The 21,246-nt window shown below is 42.1% G+C and overlaps 2 protein-coding genes across 2 annotated transcripts in view; one reads left to right on the top strand and one right to left on the bottom strand.

The window, feature by feature from the left end:
• The first annotated feature begins 3,430 nt into the window (after positions 1 to 3,430).
• On the top strand, positions 3,431 to 9,796 carry MRAP2 (melanocortin 2 receptor accessory protein 2). The gene is made up of 3 exons (XM_063125783.1): positions 3,431 to 3,560; positions 8,074 to 8,173; positions 9,403 to 9,796. Exons 1-3 carry the CDS (start codon positions 3,431 to 3,433, stop codon positions 9,794 to 9,796), a joined length of 624 nt encoding a protein of 207 aa, XP_062981853.1.
• Positions 9,797 to 14,029: 4,233 nt separating this feature from the next.
• The window catches only part of CEP162 (centrosomal protein 162), a 45,455-nt gene continuing 38,238 nt past the window's right edge, over positions 14,030 to 21,246 (bottom strand). The window contains exons 25-28 of the mRNA XM_063124901.1: positions 20,361 to 20,502; positions 17,763 to 17,861; positions 15,207 to 15,341; positions 14,030 to 14,475 (exon numbers count right to left, since the gene is read on the bottom strand). Coding sequence (XP_062980971.1) covers positions 14,266 to 14,475; positions 15,207 to 15,341; positions 17,763 to 17,861; positions 20,361 to 20,502 — 586 coding nt within the window. The 3' untranslated portion in view covers positions 14,030 to 14,265. The remainder of the gene's footprint in view (positions 14,476 to 15,206; positions 15,342 to 17,762; positions 17,862 to 20,360; positions 20,503 to 21,246) is intronic.

Genomic DNA, 21,246 nt, shown 5'->3' with positions numbered 1-21,246 from the left:
GCCTGTTGATTTCAATGGGTCTGCTTTAAGCATGTCTAAGTTTGAATCCAACCCAATGAATACAAAGATGGGGCCAGTTTGGCTTAGAAGACAGAAAGTTGAGTTTGGCCAAGTTAGTTTTTTTTTGGTTGGGGTACATCAGTGACACTCTACTTGCTTTGTGGAGTTGATATGAGGATAAATATGATGATAACTCTAATACACTGAAGAATGGTACAATCATGATGAAAAATGGGCTTATATATACCCCCTAAACATAAAACTCGAGCCTACTTTATGCCTCTGAGTTAACTGATGTGAGACATTAGGATATGCAAGGAATATTTTCACCAAGATGGGATAACAAGAGCCAACTAGACAATGAGGCATTTATGGTGCACTCATGATTCCTCTCTCACAGTAGTTTATGGGTGCTTTAGATGGCATTCTCAAACTTCATAGAATCATAGAATCATAGAATCATAGAATCATAGAATAGCAGAGTTGGAAGGGGCCTACAAGGCCATCGAGTCCAACCCCCTGCTCAATGCAGGAATCCACCCTAAAGCATCCCTGACAGATGGTTGTCCATCCCTGACAGATGGTTGTCCATAGGAGAGACTTCAGGGTCTCTCCCATGCTTTCCATGCATTTTTTTTTGGGGGGGGGGCAGGGGGCAGGCAGGTTGATCGAGAAAAATGGTGGAGTGGTGGAATAAAATTCTTGTGTAGCGGTGTAATTCTGCTATACCACAGCACCACCTGGAGGTTATGTAGCAGAACATACAGAAGGCAGAGAAGGAAAAAGAGATGGAAAAAAGTGTGTGTAGAGGATCTGATCTTAATCTCACAAAGAATCTGAAAGCAGAAGCCACAGTAAAGTGGCAGGTTAAAAGCCTCATCTAGAAAACCCCAATGACTATATAGAAGGTATGAAATGATCCTGGAAAGCAGCTTTTTGTACACGATCCACCAAAATTAGTACTTCTAAGTTTGTTTAATTTCATTGTGAGAGCTAAGCACATACTTTCCCCCCTAGCATCTAAATAATTAACACCTGAAAGAAATTAGGCATTTTTTATATCAACGTTTTTAAAAGTGCAATGTTAGCAATCTGTTTTTAGAAGCAACCAATTAGCTTGTTTTTATTAAAATGTGTGCAATGCATTAGAAGCTGTCTGTCAAAATGAAGACTCAGTTGTTATTTAAAAAACAAAACAAAACCCTGAGCCTGCATAGCGTTGTTTTTCACCATGACAGGTATGCTTAGCTATGCAGCATGAGGAGAGAATAACAAATAGCCTTTGGAGAATAGTTTTTTTATGTATGTGTGCACATTTTTCAGAGTTGTGAAATGGCTGTGAAGGTCCAAGGAGAATATTACAGGATGAGGTGGGGAAGAGTCTATGGTGGATCAGGTTGCACTTATTAAGTCCTGCTGGGCTTTTCCTGCCAGGGCAAAAGTTGTGTGGGTGTGGGTGTCTTTCCCCCTCCAATTCCCCCTTTTCCCACTCTCTGTTGGTAGTTTTATTTTGTGTCCCATTGGTTTCAATGGGATCCAGAGTTGGTGTAGGCTTTCTCCCATGTTGGAGGTGTAATTTGGGAAATGGATTCTGTACATCCACAGCCACTCCAAATCTGCCTCTGACATACCCCCTTCCGCCCTCTTTCACTGTTGGAGCAGCGACAGAAAGTGGCCTGAAATATCCAAAGGCCCCTCTGCTGCCCTCTCCAGGTGTTCATTTATTCATTCATTCAATTTATAACCCTCCTATATACAAAGTACTCTAAGCGGCATACAAGGTTAAAACCAGTTTAACTATAAAAACAATACAGCCTAGAAGCAGTATATAGCCTGGAGAAGAGAAGACTGAGGGGAGACATGATAGCACTCTTCAAATACTTGAAAGGTTGTCACACAGAGGAGGGCCAGGATCTCTTCTCGATCCTCCCAGAGTGCAGGACACGGAATAACGGGCTCAAGTTAAAGGAAGCCAGATTCCAGCTGGACATCAGGAAAAACTTCCTGACTGTTAGAGCAGTGCGACAATGGAATCAGTTACCTAGGGAAGTCATGGGCTCTTCCACACTAGAGGCCTTCGAGAGGCAGCTGGACAACCATCTGTCAAGTATACTTTAAGGTGGATTCCTGCATTGATCAGGGGGTTGGACTCGATGGCCTTATAGGCCCCTTCCAACTCTACTATTCTATGAGTCTATGATTCTATAACAATCAACAAAGAGAAATCAGAATTCTACAAAGTGAAGGCCTGCTGGAATAATAATAATGTCTTTAATTCCGGCTTAAAAACATTCAAAGTGGTCAGCAGGTGCATTTCAACCAGCAGGTCATTCCACAGCTGAGGGGTGGCAAAGGAAAAGGTCCGCTGGCATGTGACTGCCAATCTCACATTAGGCATCGCAGCAGATGACCCTCTGAGGATCTTAAGTGGTGGAATGGGACATAGGGGACGAGGAGACGCTCCCTGAGGTGCCTGGGACCTAGACAGTGGGCTTGCTCAGATAACACACTAAGCCATGGTTAGGCTGCTAACCCCTTTGCAGCAAGTGGTTAGTGAGCGTGTTTAAACTGTGGTTATCTAGCCTCCAGGGTTAGAAATGCTTCACACGACATGCTAAGTCATAACGTTTAGCTCAAAATCTTAACCCCCATGGCTTAGCAGGGTCACAGTAAGGCCTTAAAGGTTTCTTTTCAAGGGCCAAACAGTAGCTTTGTACAACACCCATAAAACAGAGAACTTTGTACAATATAAAAATGTAACATGGGTTTCATAACAGTTGTCCATCATCTCTGAATGAGTCTTGGGGCTGTATATAGTGCTTCTTTTACATGGTTGCATCACTTCACTCCCAGCATCAAATCTGCTCTGGAATGGACTCATGGTCAGCTGATGTCATTGCTGATTTTAACCATGTTAAAAATAGACTGGTAAAGAGGTTGGGCAGCTTCCTCCAACTTTTTAATTTTTTATTATTGCGTTTACATCCCGCCTTTTTTCTTCCAAGGCACCCAAGACGGCGTACGTAACCCTCCTCCTCTCCATTTTATCCTCACAACAACAACCCTGTGAGGTAGGTTGGGCTGAGAGTCTGTGACTGGCCCAAAGTCACCGAGTGGGGACTAGAACCTGGATCTCCCAACTCCCAGTCCAACACTTTAGCCACTACATGACACTGGCTCTCCACATTTGGTGCCCTCTAGACGTTTTGGGCTTTAAATCTTATCAGCCAGAGCTAGTAGTAGGGTCAATGGTAAGTGATTATAGGAGTTTTGAATGAAAAGAGGGCTGCTGCTAGTGAAATGGGAGTGCAGAGCAGAGGGCAGTATGTTAAGTGATACTGGTGTATGTACGTGTGGGTTGGAATTGCAAAAGTTTGCAAGTTTGCAAAAGCTTGTCGTCTTCACATTTATGTATTGATACAGGTTGGAGATGGCCGGACCCAGATTTATTTCCAACAGAACTTCCCAACATGCTTTATTATCGAATTCGGATTACACTTGGGAGTATGAATATTATGAATATGGGCCAGTTTCTTTTGAAGACCTCAAAGCTCATAAGTGTAAGTCTTACCAGAAAGTTCTCCATTTCAGAACTTTCACCTCGGTTCATTTTCAGCTGTAATTGCAAGAAAATGTATTTTGGGAACAGTTTCTTCTTTTTGCTTGCTCGCATATACACACCCACACCCTAACAGCACCATTATTTTTACAAAATGTCATTTTCTTTCATTATTCTTTCCCTCAATTTGCAATGATGAATTTGGGTTCAGATAGGAAAGCCTCCAGATTTAATGTCAAAAGACGGCATTAGTTGCTTCAATAGGTCTTGGAGCCCTGCATGGAAAAAGCCCTTGGGGATGTGAATGAGGGGTTAAGGGGAAAAGCAGTGGCTGGAGTTAAGGTTCAGCACTCACCCACTCAATACTATCCTGCAAATGTTTCTGCGTCTTTGCCAACAAATGGGGTTGGGAATGACACCTGTTACTGTCTTGAACGCCATGATGCTATAAAACTCTTGTTGACAAATTGGATGGTAGGATGGGAATATCATATATTTTCATACCATGAAGGCAGGGAACAGATGGACTGATCAGATAAACAACACTTAGGCTGGGTCTCTAAGGTAGCTTTTTGTAGGCATCAGTATCCTAGAGATAAAGGCCTTAATGGGACATCATGGTTTCCTGCACAATGAACAATCCTGCCCAAGCTTTGGGCTCCCTGCTTCCTCCTCCTCATTCGACTCCTCGCTCTCCTTTATTCCTCATATTGAGGCAGTAGCTAAATCTTGTCGATTTTTCCTGTATAATATTGCCAGGATTCGATCATTTTTGTCTGTCTCTTCTGCCAAAACGCTTGTTCATGCGCTGGTTATTTCACGGTTGGACTACTGCAACCTTCTTCTCTCTGGCCTTCCTTCTTCTCACATCAGTCCGTTGGTTTCTGTTCACCACTCTGCCGCAAAGATCATCTTCTTGGCTCGCCGCTCCGACCATGTTACTCCGCTTCTGAAATCTCTTCATTGGCTTCCAATTCACTACAGAATCCAATATAAACTTCTCCTGTTAACCTTCAAAGCTTTTCACGGTCTAGCTCCTTCCTATCTCTCCTCTCTCATCTCACACTATTGCCCCGCTCGTGCTCTTCGCTCCTCTGATGCCATGTTTCTCGCCTGCCCAAGGGCCTCTACTTCCCTTGCTCGGCTTCGTCCATTCTCTTCTGCTGCCCCTTACGCCTGGAACGCTCTTCCAGAACACTTGAGAACTACAAGTTCAACCGCAGCTTTTAAAGCTCAACTAAAAACTTTTCTTTTTCCTAAAGCTTTTAAAACTTGATGTTGTGCAGACTTCTACTGTTACTTTCTACTGTTAGTTTTACCCTACCCTGTGCCTGCTTACCCTACCCTGTACCTGTTTGCATTCTCTTCCCCTCCTTATTGTTTTACTATGATTTATTAGATTGTAAGCCTATGCGGCAGGGTCTTGCTATTTACTGTTTTACTCTGTACAGCACCATGTACACTGATGGTGCTATATAAATAAATAAATAAATAAATAAATAATAATAATAATAATAATAATAATAATAATAATACATACCAAAGAAAGAGATTGAAAGCTTCCACTTTTAGACTACCTACACTTCTCTATGCCTTCTGAACTCAGGAAACTATGGTTTGTTTAAGTAAGTTTTCTGAAAAGAAGCCAGCATCAAATGATAGTTTCTGATCCTGGCTTGTCCTCAAACCTTTGTTTAAACAAACCACAGTTCCCCAAATTTGGATGGGGAACTATGGGTAGTTTAAAAGCAGAATCAAAAGCTTCCAATCTTCCCCAGTACATAAAAGAGGAAGAGAGAAGAAACAGGAAACCATGGTTTCTTATTGCATGCGAATCAGCTCTGCATATAATACAAGCAACAATCCTTGAGTGTCACTTTGCAGATATGTTTTCTACGGAGTACAGGGACGGATGTTCCATTCTTTGGCTAGGCTTAAGGGCTGGTGTCCAGGGTGGGCATTGTCAAGCCCCTGCTGAGTGGGGATCCACTGGCAAGGGCCCCTTAATCTGCCCCTCCTCGTCCCCAGTGTAACCTGCTTGTTCACCTGCCTCTCGCTCATGTCCAGACAACAGCGATGGTGAGAAGGACGAGCAGCAGATGCCCCTGCCTGCTTGCTCACTGGCTTCCAAGTAATCAAGGGGGAGCAAGGATGAGAAAGAGGAGTAGGAGCAACAGCAGCAAGGGGGGGCACTGAGGGGGGGTCTGCTCTAGCTGAAACACTGTGACTACTGGGGGAAATGAGGGCAGTGCGGCTGATGTAAAAACAGCTTCCCTGTGTTCAGCCCAATTGTATCTAAGTTTAAGGCATGAGCTTTTGGGTGGGGTGGGGTGGAATTTGAAGCAGAAACCAGCTCTGTAAAATGGAGGTTGGCTTCTGTCTTCCACCTTTAAAGGCAGCCTAGAAATAATATTAGATAGGTAGACAACACATAGGCATGAATCACCCTCTATGATGTTAATAAGAGACCTTCTTTCTCCAATTCCAGAGCACTTACAAAAAAAAGGTTTCCTTTTTTTAATGGAAAAATGAAAGGGTAAACACGTGAACATTCATGTAATGCATCTAGGTTTTTTTTAAAAAATGTGATGCTTACAAGGAGGGGGAACTTCTGAGCTATTGTTCAATGCACTGTTATGTATGTATGACATTTTTGTTGTGAAGCCAGGCTCCCCCCCAGGTCTTAGGAATGTTTGGTGAGCTCTTTTTACATATACATTATGCCTGATCACCCTATGTTGACTTATGAGACTGAGTCACAGTGAATCTGGGACTCTCCTCCTCTGGGGCAACTGTGAGGAGTTTCTAAGCCTCCACTTCAATTTCAGATCAACCATACTTTAGCATCGCATCTGAACCTGTAAGCTATGGTTAATCTTAACTATGGCTTGTTCAAACAAGATAGACTTTGTACCTCATGGTTTGAAGCTGGCTTGTTTGAAACAAACCCTAGTTAAGATTAAGCACAGTTTGCCAATTTTGAATATGACAGTCGGGTTAAATAACAAATGGAGTGATCCCTTTCAAACTCTTTCTCACAAGGAAAGCGGGGAGGGGGGATCCTGAGGCTTGCTGCAGATTGTCCTCATAATGCTAAGCTATGATGTGGATGAGCTCATGCCAGTGGAGTCTGGTGGCTCTGATTTGGGTGGGTCTGTGATTCCATTCTGGGTTTCAGTCACAATCAGCCAGGATTCTAAAAGAGCTGCCCAAGTTACTGAACCCTATGTGGGTCTAGCATCTTGGACAGCTCCTTTAGAGTTTATTTATTTATTTATTGCATTTCTATACCGCCCAATAGCCAAAGCTCTCTGGGCGGTTCTGACTGAAACCCAGAATGGAATCACAGAGCCACCAACATTGCAGCCCCCAGACTCTGTTGGCTCTTTATGTCTCATGGGTATGCAAAATGATCAAGCAGAGTTAATTTGTGTTGAAGATCAGAGCTGCTCTTTTGACTATGCAGTGAGACTTCTTCTAATGAGAGCTATGATGCCCTCAATGAAAGGATATTCCTCTTTTCCAAGTGGCACTTGCTTGCTGGAGTTGTATGTAAAACTTTCAGTGGGGGTGAACATAATAAATCTGCAATCAGCCGTAATAACAGGCTGCTTGCTGATGCCATGCTATAATCATTCCTTTCATTGTTTGAAAATGATATAGCTAACAAAAAGTAGCTTTTAGTATCTTCCTTCTGAGTACTTCACATCACGTTGGCTTGCGTTCCCTGCTCGTGCTGACTTTAGCTACTGGCACGTTGAAGAGGAGTGGCCAGAAAACGTATGTGGAGCCCAACAAGGCTGTTTCCATGTTCTACATCTGCTAGCAGAGTGTCTACGTCGCCATGCGTTGGTCTTCTTTGCACTGTTACTCTAACTGTCCAATAAAAACATGGGCCCCAGGTCCCAATATAGAGATCGGTGCACACAGCAGTAGGCTGCACAAACCTTCTCTCCTGCCAAAAAGATGACTGACAAATGTGAGCCCTGACACTATTGACGGCCTGTTATGGGCTGGAGGGAGAGGGAGAAATGGGTGTGTAGACTCCCTGTTCCTGCTCCCAAGCAAGCGATCAGCACAGTTCCCAGCTGACATTGCCAGGTGTATGCTTGGAAAATTGTACAAGTGCCCCAGATCCAGATGGCAGAAATGTGTTTCTGCCCAAAAAAGTCCTTGTGGGATTGGGATGGCTAAGTGTACACATGCGCTCAGCCTAATAAGCCACAGACTGCTGGGAGAAAATTGCCAAAACCCCAATTCACCAAAAACCTGCTCTCGCCCTGAAAGGCAGCTACGATTGCCCTGCCTTGGAAGGCAGCTGAAAATGGCCCCAAGCCCCTCCTAACTTGAAAGGCAGCCAAGAAAGCTTTTAAATACATCCATCCCTCTTGAGTATTACATTGCAAGGTCAGTTTTTACGGAGGACAGAGATATAGATATTGCTTTTGTATTAATCAAAGTTTATTCGCCACCCTTCCTGCACCAACGGATTAACTTCTCTCCTTCTCTTACAGATTCCATTGTGATTGGGTTTTGGGTTGGCCTGGCTGTCTTCGTCATTTTTATGTTCTTTGTGCTGACCTTGTTGACAAAGACAGGAGCGCCACACCAAGAGTAAGTATGGCCGATGTCAGCTGGATGTCATTAGTGTAAGGGGTAGAACCCACGCTTTGCATGCGGCAGGCCCAGGGAGCCATCTCTGGTGTGTCCAGGCAGGGCTAAACCTTTACCTGGAGAGCCTCCGCCAGTCAATGTAGACAGATGGAGCAGCTGTCAAACTTGCAAGATCAGCAAGGCAGCTTCCTATGTTCCTATTGAGTTCAATGGGGCTTTATCCCCAGATAAGTGGACATGGGGTTTCCATTTTAGGCCGCAATTCTGTGCTCACCTGGGATGTCCCATTGAACTCAGTTACTTCAGAATTGTACAGGCATGTATAGGATAGCCCTGCAAGTTAAGCAGAAGTCAAAATGATGAACTACTAATGTCAGAAACTCTAGTTGCTGACAAATAAATCTAAATATTATATTTGACTAAAGCATCTACTTTACTCTATAGCCAGATATTAATATTGGCATCAGTAGTTAAAATGACACTGATGGAATTACACTGTGTTTGCAGGACTGGCTGTGTTTACATGTCATGTGACACCAGGATTTCTGGAGAGAAACCTTGAGCTTCCATTGTTGAAAGTTGTAATGTGACCAGACCAGACTGAGCTTTTCACACACCCAAAATACTAGAAATACACATTCCAATGGGCCTATTCAGATGGGACTTGGGGAAGGATAGTTAGGAGGGGTAGGGGTTAGGAAAACCATGATGTACGCATCCGGGAACCATGCAGTGCACTGTGGTTTACTTACCCTTTCCAGCATGCATTTTCCCGGTGCGGCAGTTGATGAGACAACTAGCAGTGGGAGGTCAAGGTTCAACGGCAACCATAGAGCATTGGCGGAACAGGCAGATGCTCAAAGTGGCCGACTCTACAGTCACTGCATTTCCACACGGCACAGCCATTTTTAACCATGGGGAACTCAACAGACAATGCAGTAAGCCAACTTGGGCGCCCTTAACTCCACTGCAAGGGGACGGTATTAGCTTTTGTTGTCTGGTTTTTCTCCTGCCACTTGATACACTAGGCCACCATGTTTTGATTCCCAACACTAAGCACAGTGGCTTAGCATTATGTGTGAACAGGCCAAATATCTCTCATTTGGACATGCTGTAAACAAGGAACTTTTCTGGGTGTGTGATTAACGAAGTTGTGGTTTGGCATTTCATCCCCCACATTGTGCCTAAATTACACCATGCCTAATTTCTTACCCACAATTCCCTTCTAGGAATACAGACTCTTCAGAGAAAAGGCTCTGCATGAATAACTTTGTGGCTGACTTTGGCCACCCACTGGATTCTGACAGGATCTTTTCTCCACAAGCTGCTGAAGAATCCAGGTTGCTCTTCCACTGTTACATCAATGAATGTGAGAACATGGACAGGACAAAACAGTGCCTTAAAATGCCTGTTATGGACAGTAATATCCACTTCCAGGAGGTAAGTCAGAATAGTGGGAGACTGGAAGAGGAGCTGCATTCCCACACAAAATTCAACATCCCCAACTTTGTGAACACTGACCAGAATTCTTCCCTGGGTGAAGATGACCTGCTGATTTCAGAGCCGCCTATCATTTTAGAGAACAAACCAGTAAGTCAAGCTTCCCAGCAAATTCTTGACTGAAGAAACTTGGAACAAAATATTTCTGGGTTTGTTTCTTTTTTAGCTGAGATTCCTCCTATGTTAGCATTGCACCTTTGGGTCTACATTAAAAGACGACACATTTCTCCTTCAGCTCCCATCCTCTTTTAGTTGTGGGTACAAAGACTACAGTTGGTTGAACGTGCTTTTGGCACACATGGGATTGTTTTGTCTTTTTCAGTGTTAAGACCCAAAGTTTGTAAAGTACTTGCCATTATTTATTTATTTAGGCTTTTTTTTTAAAGTACAGGCCACTTGTTTTTAGTAATGCTGGAGTACTTATGTGTGCGTTAACCATATGCTAGTAAGGGAAGCCATTTTGGGGTTTGTTTGCTTACTTAACACCATATAGGCCAGGGGGTGAGAAACTTGTACGGCCCTGATGTTTTGTCCTACAACTCCCATGATCACTCACCATTGGCTATGATAGCTAGGGCTGATGGGAGATGTAGGCTAAAACATTTGGAGGGCCACACATTGCCCACCCCTGGCATAGACATTGGCAAGTTTATGGCCTGAAATGTTGATTTTGTAGAAGTTAGCTGTTCTCTCTCCTACTCGCCCATTGTTGCTTTTTGAAATACCTAGTACCGTACATGCAAGCACACGTGTGCACACACAATCTTTACAGTTCAACAATGTACCGCATTTAGAGATTGGAGCAGTAGCGGGTGTACCTTTATTAGCTTGCCCTCTACTTTTCTACTCCTTCATGCGATCTCCAGGAAAGTTGAGATACTGTAGTGCAATGTTAGTGATATCACGAAGGCTTTTATATTCCACGCGTATTCTTTGAGCCTATGCAGAGACAGGAGCCCACAGGTCTATTGATTATCAACAAGCTCAGGTATGTCCAACTCTATAGAAAACCAGGCTGCGAGAGGGTTGATAAACTTGCTCAGTATTGTTAATACCAGCCACAACAGTTTACATTATCATTTTGTTGTGGCTGTAATGATAACTGCAGTCATCGTTTGCAGCATAGAGCATTTCTGTGACTGCACTGATGGTCGTCTCATTAGTGGAAAGAGTGTGATTAGCATTCAAACAAACCCATCACGCCACTGGCATTTTATTTTGGCAATTCCAGTGCTGAGTGGGGTAGAAAGAGGACAGCGCCTTGACTTGGTATGAGTGGAAATGGCTTCTAAAGGCAGAGAGGGCAACTTTCACACCGAATTGAGGCCCGGCATCTCACACATAGCTAATTTTAGCTGGCTTTAATGTCTGAAAGTAGCCCTAACAGCTAATTGGCCTGCTTTTGCTCAGGACTTATTATTGGCAATCCATTATAATTCATGTGTTGCCAATTTCACAACATCATTTTATATATTGGAACCTTCCTATCCTAACATACTACTCCTGTTTTAACTAGCCTTTTCCTAGATTCTTAGAAGTGGAAAGTGACCACAACTGACATCATCTGGGCTCTTCACTTTGCCCACTTCCAATGAAATGGATGGTATTTCAACAACAGCTATTAGGTTAACAATTGCCTCTGAGATGCCTGAAACAACAACCTGTACCTCTCGGCTTGCTTTTATTTTGACAAGCTGCATCAGCTTTAGGAGACTGTAATTTGCTGGCATTTTATGTGAGCAGTTCAGCATTACTTTCTGTGCAAATGCTACAACTGTGATGTCCCTTGTGGAGTTAGAGCCTACATGTTGCCATACTGAACACGTATATAGATCTTAGTACTGTACACACACATGCACCTTATGTATGCTCTTGTAGTTTCTATTTTTTGGTATGCGTGCCTTTGTTACTAGCATACATCCTATTATTACAGCATAGCTATTAGTTATTGGGTGTACATGTTGCTATTTAGTAAGCCTTCATCTGTGCAGTACATGAAAAATGTATATTATCCTAATTTATCCCAATTAAAAACACAGAGAAGACATTACCTTAATTCTTCACTGTTAATTAGCAAAGCCTAAAACTAGGAGCAGGACAAGGCAAAAGGGAAATCTACCTAATGTTTTGAGAGCTATCTTGCTGGATTAAGCCAACGTTGTATCCCAGCATCCTGTCTCCAGCAGTAGCCAGCTGTGTGTTAAAACACAGAAGTAAATCATGCTTCCTTCATTTCTGATTGCTTGCCTCCATCATCTGATAAGCACAGGTACGTAGAGTCCGATTGTTGAGGCCAATAGTTATTGACATGTGCCTCTAATAAATTTGTCTGGCCTTGAATCAGGCTTGCTTGGGGTAAGATCCCATGGAAATCATCAGAAATAGAATCAAGGGTACCACCCACAGTCCACAGAAATCTACTGCTGAACAACAGACATGGCTAGTCTTACTGAGCAAAAACACAGCGGTTGAGTTCACATGTCACAATAAGCCACCCTGAGAATAAACTACAGTGAGTTGGTTGTTCACTTGCGAAACCATGTTACTCCCAAGACGATCAGGTACTCTACGGCTTCTTTCCCTGTTAGTCCTCTGGCCTGCTCCTGACTCATATCGCGTGGGCCTTTGCAGCACAACCTCAGCATTTGTGCTCATTAGCGGAGTTGAGGGATTTTTGTAGAATTTTTTTTCACCTTTGGAGAGATTTACGCAAATCTCCCCGAAAGTTTAAAAAGTTAAATTTGTGCAAATCTCCCCAAAGGTGAAAAATAAAACGTGTCGCTGTCCTTAGCTAGACCTACCTGTTAGTCTATGATGGCGGGGTGAAGATCTCGCTATGGTTTTATCGCAAGATAACACGGCCTGGCATTTTTAAATTTTCTTAAAGGAGCAGCAGTGCATGAACGCTCGAGTGCAAAAGGTAAGGTGTTTGTTAGTTTGTTTTTTAAATTACTTTCCACGCTCCCCCCCGATGGGCGCAGGTCCCAGCTCCTCGCGAGGAATCACAGCGCCTGACCACACATTCCGCATTCTCAGGCTCAGCCCGAGTCTGCAGAAAAACTGGGCTTAAAGGGGAGGGCGAATTCCCGGGGCAAGGGAGGGCTCATCCCTCCCTGATCTCGGGATCTCCTGTGCATCATGTGGACGCACAGGGATGATCCCAGGGATCACCCCGGGATTTAGCCTGGTCTAAATCCTAGCTGCTGTCTAGGAAGGTGACCAAGAGGAGGAGTAAATTGACTAGTGCTATTTCAAGCTGTAATAGGGAAGGGATCTTACTAGTGAGATCATGAGGACGGGCTGGCAGGGTTTTTTTTGCCGCTCTGGTTTTGGACATTATACTAAGCCACCTGCAACCACCCATAGAGACAACTAGGTCAGTAACAAGACCTCTCTCTTCATCTTTTTAAAAACTTAGTTAAGGAAAAGCCCAGCCCCACAGAGGAAAATTTAAAATAGAAAACAAGATTAGCATGGAGTAGGGGACAATTTCAAGAGTAGATGAGGAAAACAAGGGAATAGAAAATTCTAGTGTGAATAAAGGCTGTTGAAGGATAAGGTACAAAGAGTGGACAGTGTCACATAATGGAAAATGAGAAAAAGTATTGAGTTGTAATGAGAGTCATCTGTGCAAATACTGCATTTTAGCAGAGAGTTTTGTCACATTTTTTTTAAAGAGACGAATTAATGTGCCCTGACCCAGCAAATACACGCCCCCCCCAACCTCCCACAGTATAAGCACTGGCAATCAATTTCTTATGTTCCAGTTCAGAACTATAATTGGTTATTAATGCTTTATGTGTGTATGTTCTGTGTTTTAGAGTTTTAAATTTTGTATACTTGTTTTTACCTCAATTTTAGAATTTCTGTAAACCGCCCAGAGAGCCCTGGCTATGGGAACGGTATATAAGTGTAATAAATAAATAAATAAATAAATAAATAAATAGGCTACACTAAACCAACACAGCTTCGATGGTTGCCATTTGGCATAATTTCAATACATAGGAATCCAATATGATATTACTAGTATACAGGGCTGAGTGGTTTTGCTTTGCTGTATACCTTGTAGCACAAAGCTTCATATTTGAAAGAGATCTATGGCAGATTTCATTTCCACAATGGGGAAGAAGCTCCTTTACTCATACAGGGTCAGGGGGAGGAATGAAGGATGACGTTTGCTGGCCAAAATAACAAGGCAATAGAAAGTCAACGTTATTCTGTGCCTCTGGTTCCAGCTACCTAATCACCAATTGTTAAATAAACCTGGTCACATCACCCAAGCTTCTCAGAAACCTTGTAAGGGCAGAACTGGAAGTGAGTTTACTAAAGTAGACAAAGCATTTTTAACACATCCAATAAAGTATGAAGAACTTTTTAGTGATTGGATTGGCAAAACAAAACAAAACACGGGGTTGACATTCTGAATTTGCATTCAGTATTTAATACATACAGTAATAAATATCAACAGAGATAAATTTAAATAGTAGAAATCTGGACACTGCCTTAAAAATAAACTAGTGATCTCTATGGAATGCTTTCAGCTTACTTCTATTTCTGTTAAAACATCCCTTCTCCGATTAACTTGTGCGCATTTAGATTTTCCAGTAACTTTCTGGCACGTTTGAGCCACCTACTGGAATGATAACGCCTTGTTTCTGCAGTTGCCGTAGAACATCCAACATTGAATCTAGTTCTATGCGAAATTTTTCCAACTCTTGATTCTTCAGCAGTGCGAGCTTTCTCCATTTCTCAGTTTCCTGGATTTGTTCCACCTCTGCAATATGCTGTGTTTCCTGTATTACCTGCATTGCAAGGGAATATATTGATCTCTAGACGCAACTTCTGGACACATGTTCATTGATATGATAGTACAACATAATTCTAACTTTTAACTATTTCATGATCAGAAAATTTACACACACTTTTTTTCATGCTTGTTAAAAAAAAAAGCCCTTGGGAAAAGGAAAAGATTCTACAAATAACATTCAAAAGTTACAGACAAATTATGGTCAACTGAAGTCTCAGAAGCGGCACGGGTGCAGTTTTCTTCCCGTGACTGAGTCTATGAAATATGCCCTGTGGACTTGTGTGCTTTCTTTCCTGAGACCAATAACAAGCCCCAGATCTTAACAACCAAATTGTGAAAAGAGCTCATTAACACATGCAGAGGGAAAAAAGGTTATATTAGCACATTTGTTAGAATTCACAGTTATGATCAAATCAGAATTACTTATTAGGTTCTAAGGGCTATTAGGCTGAACTATTTAAATAAGAATAAAAGAGACATTTTGTCAAGGTTTTAAGAGGAGGCAGAAAAAACAGCAGCACTCCAGTACAGAAGGAAGAGGATAAAAGGAAGATGTTACATGGTGGCTGGGGTTGATGAGAGTTGTAGTTCATCACATCTGGAAGGCCATAAGACAGTGGGTGCTTATTATATTACAGAATGGTTGCTATAGCTGCCAGGTTGCAAAAATCCAATACACACATGAAACACTGACCTTTTCAGCTAAGAACTCCCTGTTTTATTTACCTGTTGAAGTTCTTGCTCTCTTTGTTCGTATCTGGATTCCAACTGTTTGATCTTCCTTTCTAGACACACAAAGCGTTTCATCTCAGGGCTCTGGCTCTCTCTAGCCTCTCCGAGTTCTTCTAACAGTTTTGCCATCTAAAATGTGGGATTGGGAAATGATCAGGGTTTTTTAAAAAATTAATTTTAAAATTAAACTATTTATTGAACTTCTACAAAAATAAAAATAAAAATGCAACAACAATGAAGTTACAATAACAGACCTTACCACAAACTAGGAAGAACAAAGGATTGCATAGTTCCTATTTGCCAACAGATTTTAACAGGTAAGTATTAACAGACGTTTACATTGATTTTTCAAGTAATATAATCTCTGTAGAAGAAAGAGGGACAACACAGAAAATCTGTACTATAAAAGGGAACCATGTTTCTTAAAAAAATAAAAGAAAGAAAGATCTGGTTTGGTATCACCTCTTATTTCTCTGCAAGACCAATCTCTTGAAACTTTTTAGAACCAACTGTGAACTCTATATCCTGTGCCCTTTTTGCAGTTTTGTGGAATTTCTATTCTGGCTGCTGCAATCAATACTTAATTATTGGTTACGTTTTTTACCTTCCTCTGGAGTCTAATCAGGAGTTGTTGTACTAGTTCTAAAATAATTTCAAAAATAGTTTTCCAAAATGTCTGGACACAATGGCAGGACCACCATGAATAGGGATCCTTGTTCCTTGCAGCCTCTTCCAGAGGGCTTTGTTAATCTGATACAATTTTATTCATCTTTAATATGATACAATTTTATATCATTTTCAATGAGGGTCTGTTAACTGGAAGCCAGAGAGCTTCAGCTATTATTGGGTGGTAAAGAAATGTAATTAACTAATTAATTAATGCTGAGTGCAGAGTTCTGACTGGCTGCTTACTCCAAATAGGAAAGAGGAATCTGTCTGCCCCCATATTGCTTTTAATCCCCTAGATGTCCTATATGAGTCTACTATTAAATAAGCCAGGAACTGTACTGTGAACTACATGTGTCGATGAACTCAAATTTCTGTGGATCTCTAATAAAACAGTAAGGTTTCTTTTAAAATAAACCCATTCGAACAGGAGACAAAAACGCATTTGAACAAGATTACCTGATATCGGAATTGTAACTTTTTTATGAAGTTCTGTTTCAATCTAACTCAATTTAAAATGAAAGGTTAGTTTTTACATGTTGCTTTCATCATGTTACTGCAATTCATTAGGTGAAGGTTGTGAAGCACTACACGAACCAGATTGAGCTTTTGCCATTACAAGCCCAGCTTAATAAGAACATTAGAAGAGCCATGCTGGATCAGACCAAGGGTCCATATAGTCCAGCATTCTATTCACAACGTGGCCAACCAGCTGCCCACTTGAAACCCTCAAGCATGACATAAGTGCAACAGCACCCTTCCGCCCATGTTCCCCAGCAACAGGTGTACATAGACTTACTGCCTCTACTACTGGAGGTAGCATAAAGGGCAGTTATGGTATTGGTGGTTTTATTCTCAATTCCATTCCTAACTATGCCTAACATGGAATTTGGTAATAAACCAACTTTATTAAGCTGGAAACAAGTGACATGCCTGTGCTCTTTCTTGCTCCATCCGTGCCCCATCTAGCACTTCTATAATGGTTACTTTAAACCAGAATTTCCATTGACCTGGTTCACATGACATGACAACCACGGTGGGTTATCAGCCTTGTTTATTTCAAGTTGGCTTGTGATGTCTGAACCCAGCAGTTTCCTCAGCATGGTTTAACCATGCACAAGCCGCAATGAGAACCCATGGCTTGTTCAAGGTGGCTTGATTTCAGACTAGCTTGTCATGATGTGTGAACCCGGCATGATGCCTTGTGCATGGCTGTCAGAAAGAGCTACAGAGTTGCCTGGCATGAGTGCCAAAAAAACTGATTTGTCCTTATGATCTCGCTAAGGATATCCCCTCTCTATTACGTCTTCAAATGACACTAGTCGATTTACTCCTCCACTTGGTCACCTCCCTAGACAGTGACTCTTTTTTCACCTTCAGGGAGATTTGTGCATATTTAACTTAAAAAAAAATGTTTAGAGAGATTTATTTATTTATTTATTTATTTATTACATTTTTATACCGCCCAATAGCCGAAGCTCTCTGGGCGGTTCACAAAAATTAATTTGCACAAATTCACAGTAACTCCTGTGCTTATGTGCAGTAGTTACTGCACTTTAGTAAATTTGTGTTTACTAAAGTTCTTACGACTCCAAATTACAATACAAAACCAGGATCAGACCCTGGTTTGTATAATGGTTTGGAGTTCAAGATTAAAACACAGTTTACCATTCTCTGATGAAATGGGAAACCCTGATTTAAAGTCATGACCATACAAGCACCAAAGCTAGTATACAAGGAAAGGGGGAAATGAGAGCAGAGTGCAGGCAACAGAGTTGTCCTTGGTTTAATAAATTATAGCCCACTATATGACATGTTTTTATTAACTGGCTTTCAAGAATCAAATTAGTATAACAGTTTAAAGTACTCAGACTTTCTGTTTACCTCTTTCTGAAGGATTTCCTCTCTCTTTTGTGAAACTGCAAGGGCTTCTTGATCTCTCCGCAACTCACGAACTTGTTGTTGAAGATGTTTAATAAAGATCTATGGAAAGATTTAATCATCCTCAGTTATTAAAGTATTATATTTCTTTTTAAGAGAAAGTACTTCTTGAATCTTACTGTGAGCTGACCTCGTGTGGTACTGTGCTTTAACAACTTGCACTTTTGCTGAGTAGGGGGCTGCACTAAAATCAATGGGATTTATGTCGGAGTAAACATACAGCACTCGGGGGGCTGTACTTTAACTACTCCAGTTAAAAGCACACAAGATTATAACTGCAGTTCTACAGCACCACCTCAGTGATATATTTAGATCTGTGTGCCATACCTGATCATTCTAGGGAGAGGTCTTATCTTTCACAATATACAGCAGCCACAGACATTTGGGGATAACAGCATGATGTGCTAACTAATGATGTGCTATCTCTTCTCCATATAGAACTCTATTTTTTTAAAAAAATAAATAAATAGTGTTAACATTAGTTTCTTGTTAACATTTGCACTTGACTGTTCCAACAAGGAATTTAGAGCAGCATTTTAGCCTCCCAGTAGCAAGAGTTTGAAAAACAGTGCCTTGACCATGCTACCCAGTAAATTTTGTCCTGCCTCAGACTCACGTCTTTAAAGTCTGGAGCAAATTTAGGCTCAGATGGGGCTGTGGGGGTGCAGAAGCAGCTGATAGGGGGACATTGCAGAAGAACAAGCATTAAAAGGAAGGATTAAGCACTGCCAAGCGCTTTGCCCAGCCCTGGCTTGCACAGAAACGCTTGTCAGACTTTAAGGAGATGATGTTGAGACGGAAGATATAGTTGAACCCTGAGTGGGGACCACAAACCAAAGCTTCCTATATACAAAGCAAGCACTCCTGATGCTGTACACCAGGTTACCCTAGCTAGGAACATAAGAACAGCCCTGCTGGACCAGACCAAGGGTCCATCTAGTCCAGCACTCTGTTCACACAGTGGCCAACCAGCCATTGGCCAGGGACCAACAAGGCAGGGCATGGTGCAACAGCACCCTCCCACCCATGTTCCCCAGCAACTGGCACACACACGCTTACTGCCTCGAATACTGGAGATAGCACACAACCAGCAGGGCTAGTAGCCATTGACAACCTTTGCCTCCAGGAATTTATCCAACCCCCTTTTCAAGCCATCCAAATTGGTGGCCATCACCGCATCTTGTGGTAGTGAGTTCCATAATTTAACTATGCTCTGTGTGAAGTACTTCCTTTTATCTGTCCAGGATCTCCCACCAATCAGTTTCATGGGAGGATCCCGGATTCTAGTATTTTGAGAGAGGGAGAAAAGGGTCTCCCTATCCACATTCTCCACACCATGCATAATTTTGTGCCCCTCTTTCATGTCTCCCCTTAACCTCTTTTTCCCCAAGCTAAACAATCCCAGCTGTTATAACCTTCCCTCATAGGGGAGATGCTCCAGTCCCTTGATCGTTTTAGTTGCCCTTTTCTGTACTTTTCCCAGCTCTATAATATCCTTTTTTAGGTGTGGTGACCAGAACTGTACACAATATTCTACGTGTGGTTGCACCCTAGATTTGTATAAAGGCAATATGATACCGACAGTTTTATTCTCAATTCCTTTTCAAATAATGCCTCACATGGAGTTTGCCTTCTTTACAACAGCTGCACACTGGGTATGCCACACACACTACGCTTTGCAGCTGTTGCACTATCTTGCAATACCAACTGCCAGGAACCAAGTATGTCTGTATGCACGGTTTCTTCTATTTTCCTTCAAAAATGCTGCCTGCTAGTTTTGGAAGATGTTCTTGAACATCTGCATACTGAGAACAGGAAGTTCTTATATACCTTAAGATTATTCACACAATTTATCATCACGGATCTTTTCAATGACTTCCTTTCTAAATTAAACGCCCTTAATTGCTCTTTTTGGTGCACAGTGAGAGGGGAAGGTTTTATGCACGGCAGGCAGGTTGATTTTAGGAAAGGAGACTATGTCAAGCAGATGAAGCCCTGATTACTATACGGGAAGATGGAAGGGCTTTGCAGCAATTAAGATGTGCTGTGATGAGAAGAGAATATGAGGGAACTTTTGCTTTGCAAAGTGAAAGGAGCTTCATAGAGAATAAAAGGCAGAAGCTTTGCGTACGGGTCTCCCACGGCAGCTTCTTGTGCCCTGAAGGGAAGCTCACTTAATGAATGAATACATGCATGCACAGGTCTCTGATAAAAGGGCAAAAGAGAGCAAAGACGGCAGTGCATGTGGCTGTTGGGGGCGGGGGGAGAAAAGAAGTTACAGTAAGTTGATGTTTGCCAGTTCAGTGGAAGAGATGGACGTATATAGTTATTTCCCAAACTTCTCTTCTAGTAGCAGCTGATGCATGTTTTCTCACTTAACCTTACACCTTTAAGTGTGCATGGCTATCTTGCTTCCTTCATAAATTATACTTGGCGTGAGACAACATCTGGAAGGCAACCTTACAGTAAAAATGTGGAAAAACAGGAAACCTCTCAAGTTTTTTTTTTAAAGCACTGGTACTGACAACTGTTCTATCTTACCTCTTGTGTTGAAACTTTGCTATTCAACTCAGCTGTTTTGGAAGCAGAATGTTCCATCGCATGCTGACAAAGGATCTTCTCCAGCTCTTTCTGATGTGATACTTTAAGGGCTGCAATGTATTCTTCCGAGTCTTCCTTTGCCCTATAAATGTAGTAAAAGAAGAAGAAAAAAGGAACACCTGTTGTAACAGTAGAGAATAATACACCCCCATTTTCATCCAAAGCAAAGCACATGCTGATTTACGTTTGAATATACTTTCATTTCAGCAACGGTCCTGCAGCAGAATGTAAAATGATTCCTTTCCTGCCCACAGTTCTTGGTGTACAATATTGCTTGGCCCCACTATATAAAAGAGAGGCACAGGATGGGAATGCTAAGGAGATGTCCGTTTTGGAACCAAACTAAATGCAACATTAGTCACACCTTTAGCACTGGTGTGCTTGCATGCTTTGTATTCTAAACATACAAAGCCTAGTGGAAAGGAGGTCAAACCAGATCAGGACTCTCTGGGCCTGTTTGAACGCAATGACAACCCATTGGATTAAAAACAGGTGGGCTGTTGTGCACAAGTGGGGGCATTACCTGCAGTGCGCCCATCTCTTCCGCTTTTACTGCACAACCCATGTTCTGCACCTTCATAGGTTGTGGAGTGTGTCATCCAAACCCAGACTGATGGGTTGTTTAGGGGCTAAATAATCCAGTGGTTAACCCAACAACAAACCATGGGTTAACCAGTGGGATTTTAACCCCTAAACAACCCATTGGTCTGGGTTCAGATATCACACTCCACAACCTATGAAAACAGAAGTTGCAGGTGCATGGGAGGCAGCGCACCCCTTGTGTGTGAGAACCCATCTATTTCTAAAACAATGCAATGAACATGGA

This window comes from Elgaria multicarinata, chromosome 4 (assembly GCF_023053635.1).
Source record: "Elgaria multicarinata webbii isolate HBS135686 ecotype San Diego chromosome 4, rElgMul1.1.pri, whole genome shotgun sequence".
NCBI lineage: Eukaryota > Metazoa > Chordata > Lepidosauria > Squamata > Anguidae > Elgaria > Elgaria multicarinata.
This window is presented reverse-complemented; position numbering and strand designations above follow the sequence as displayed.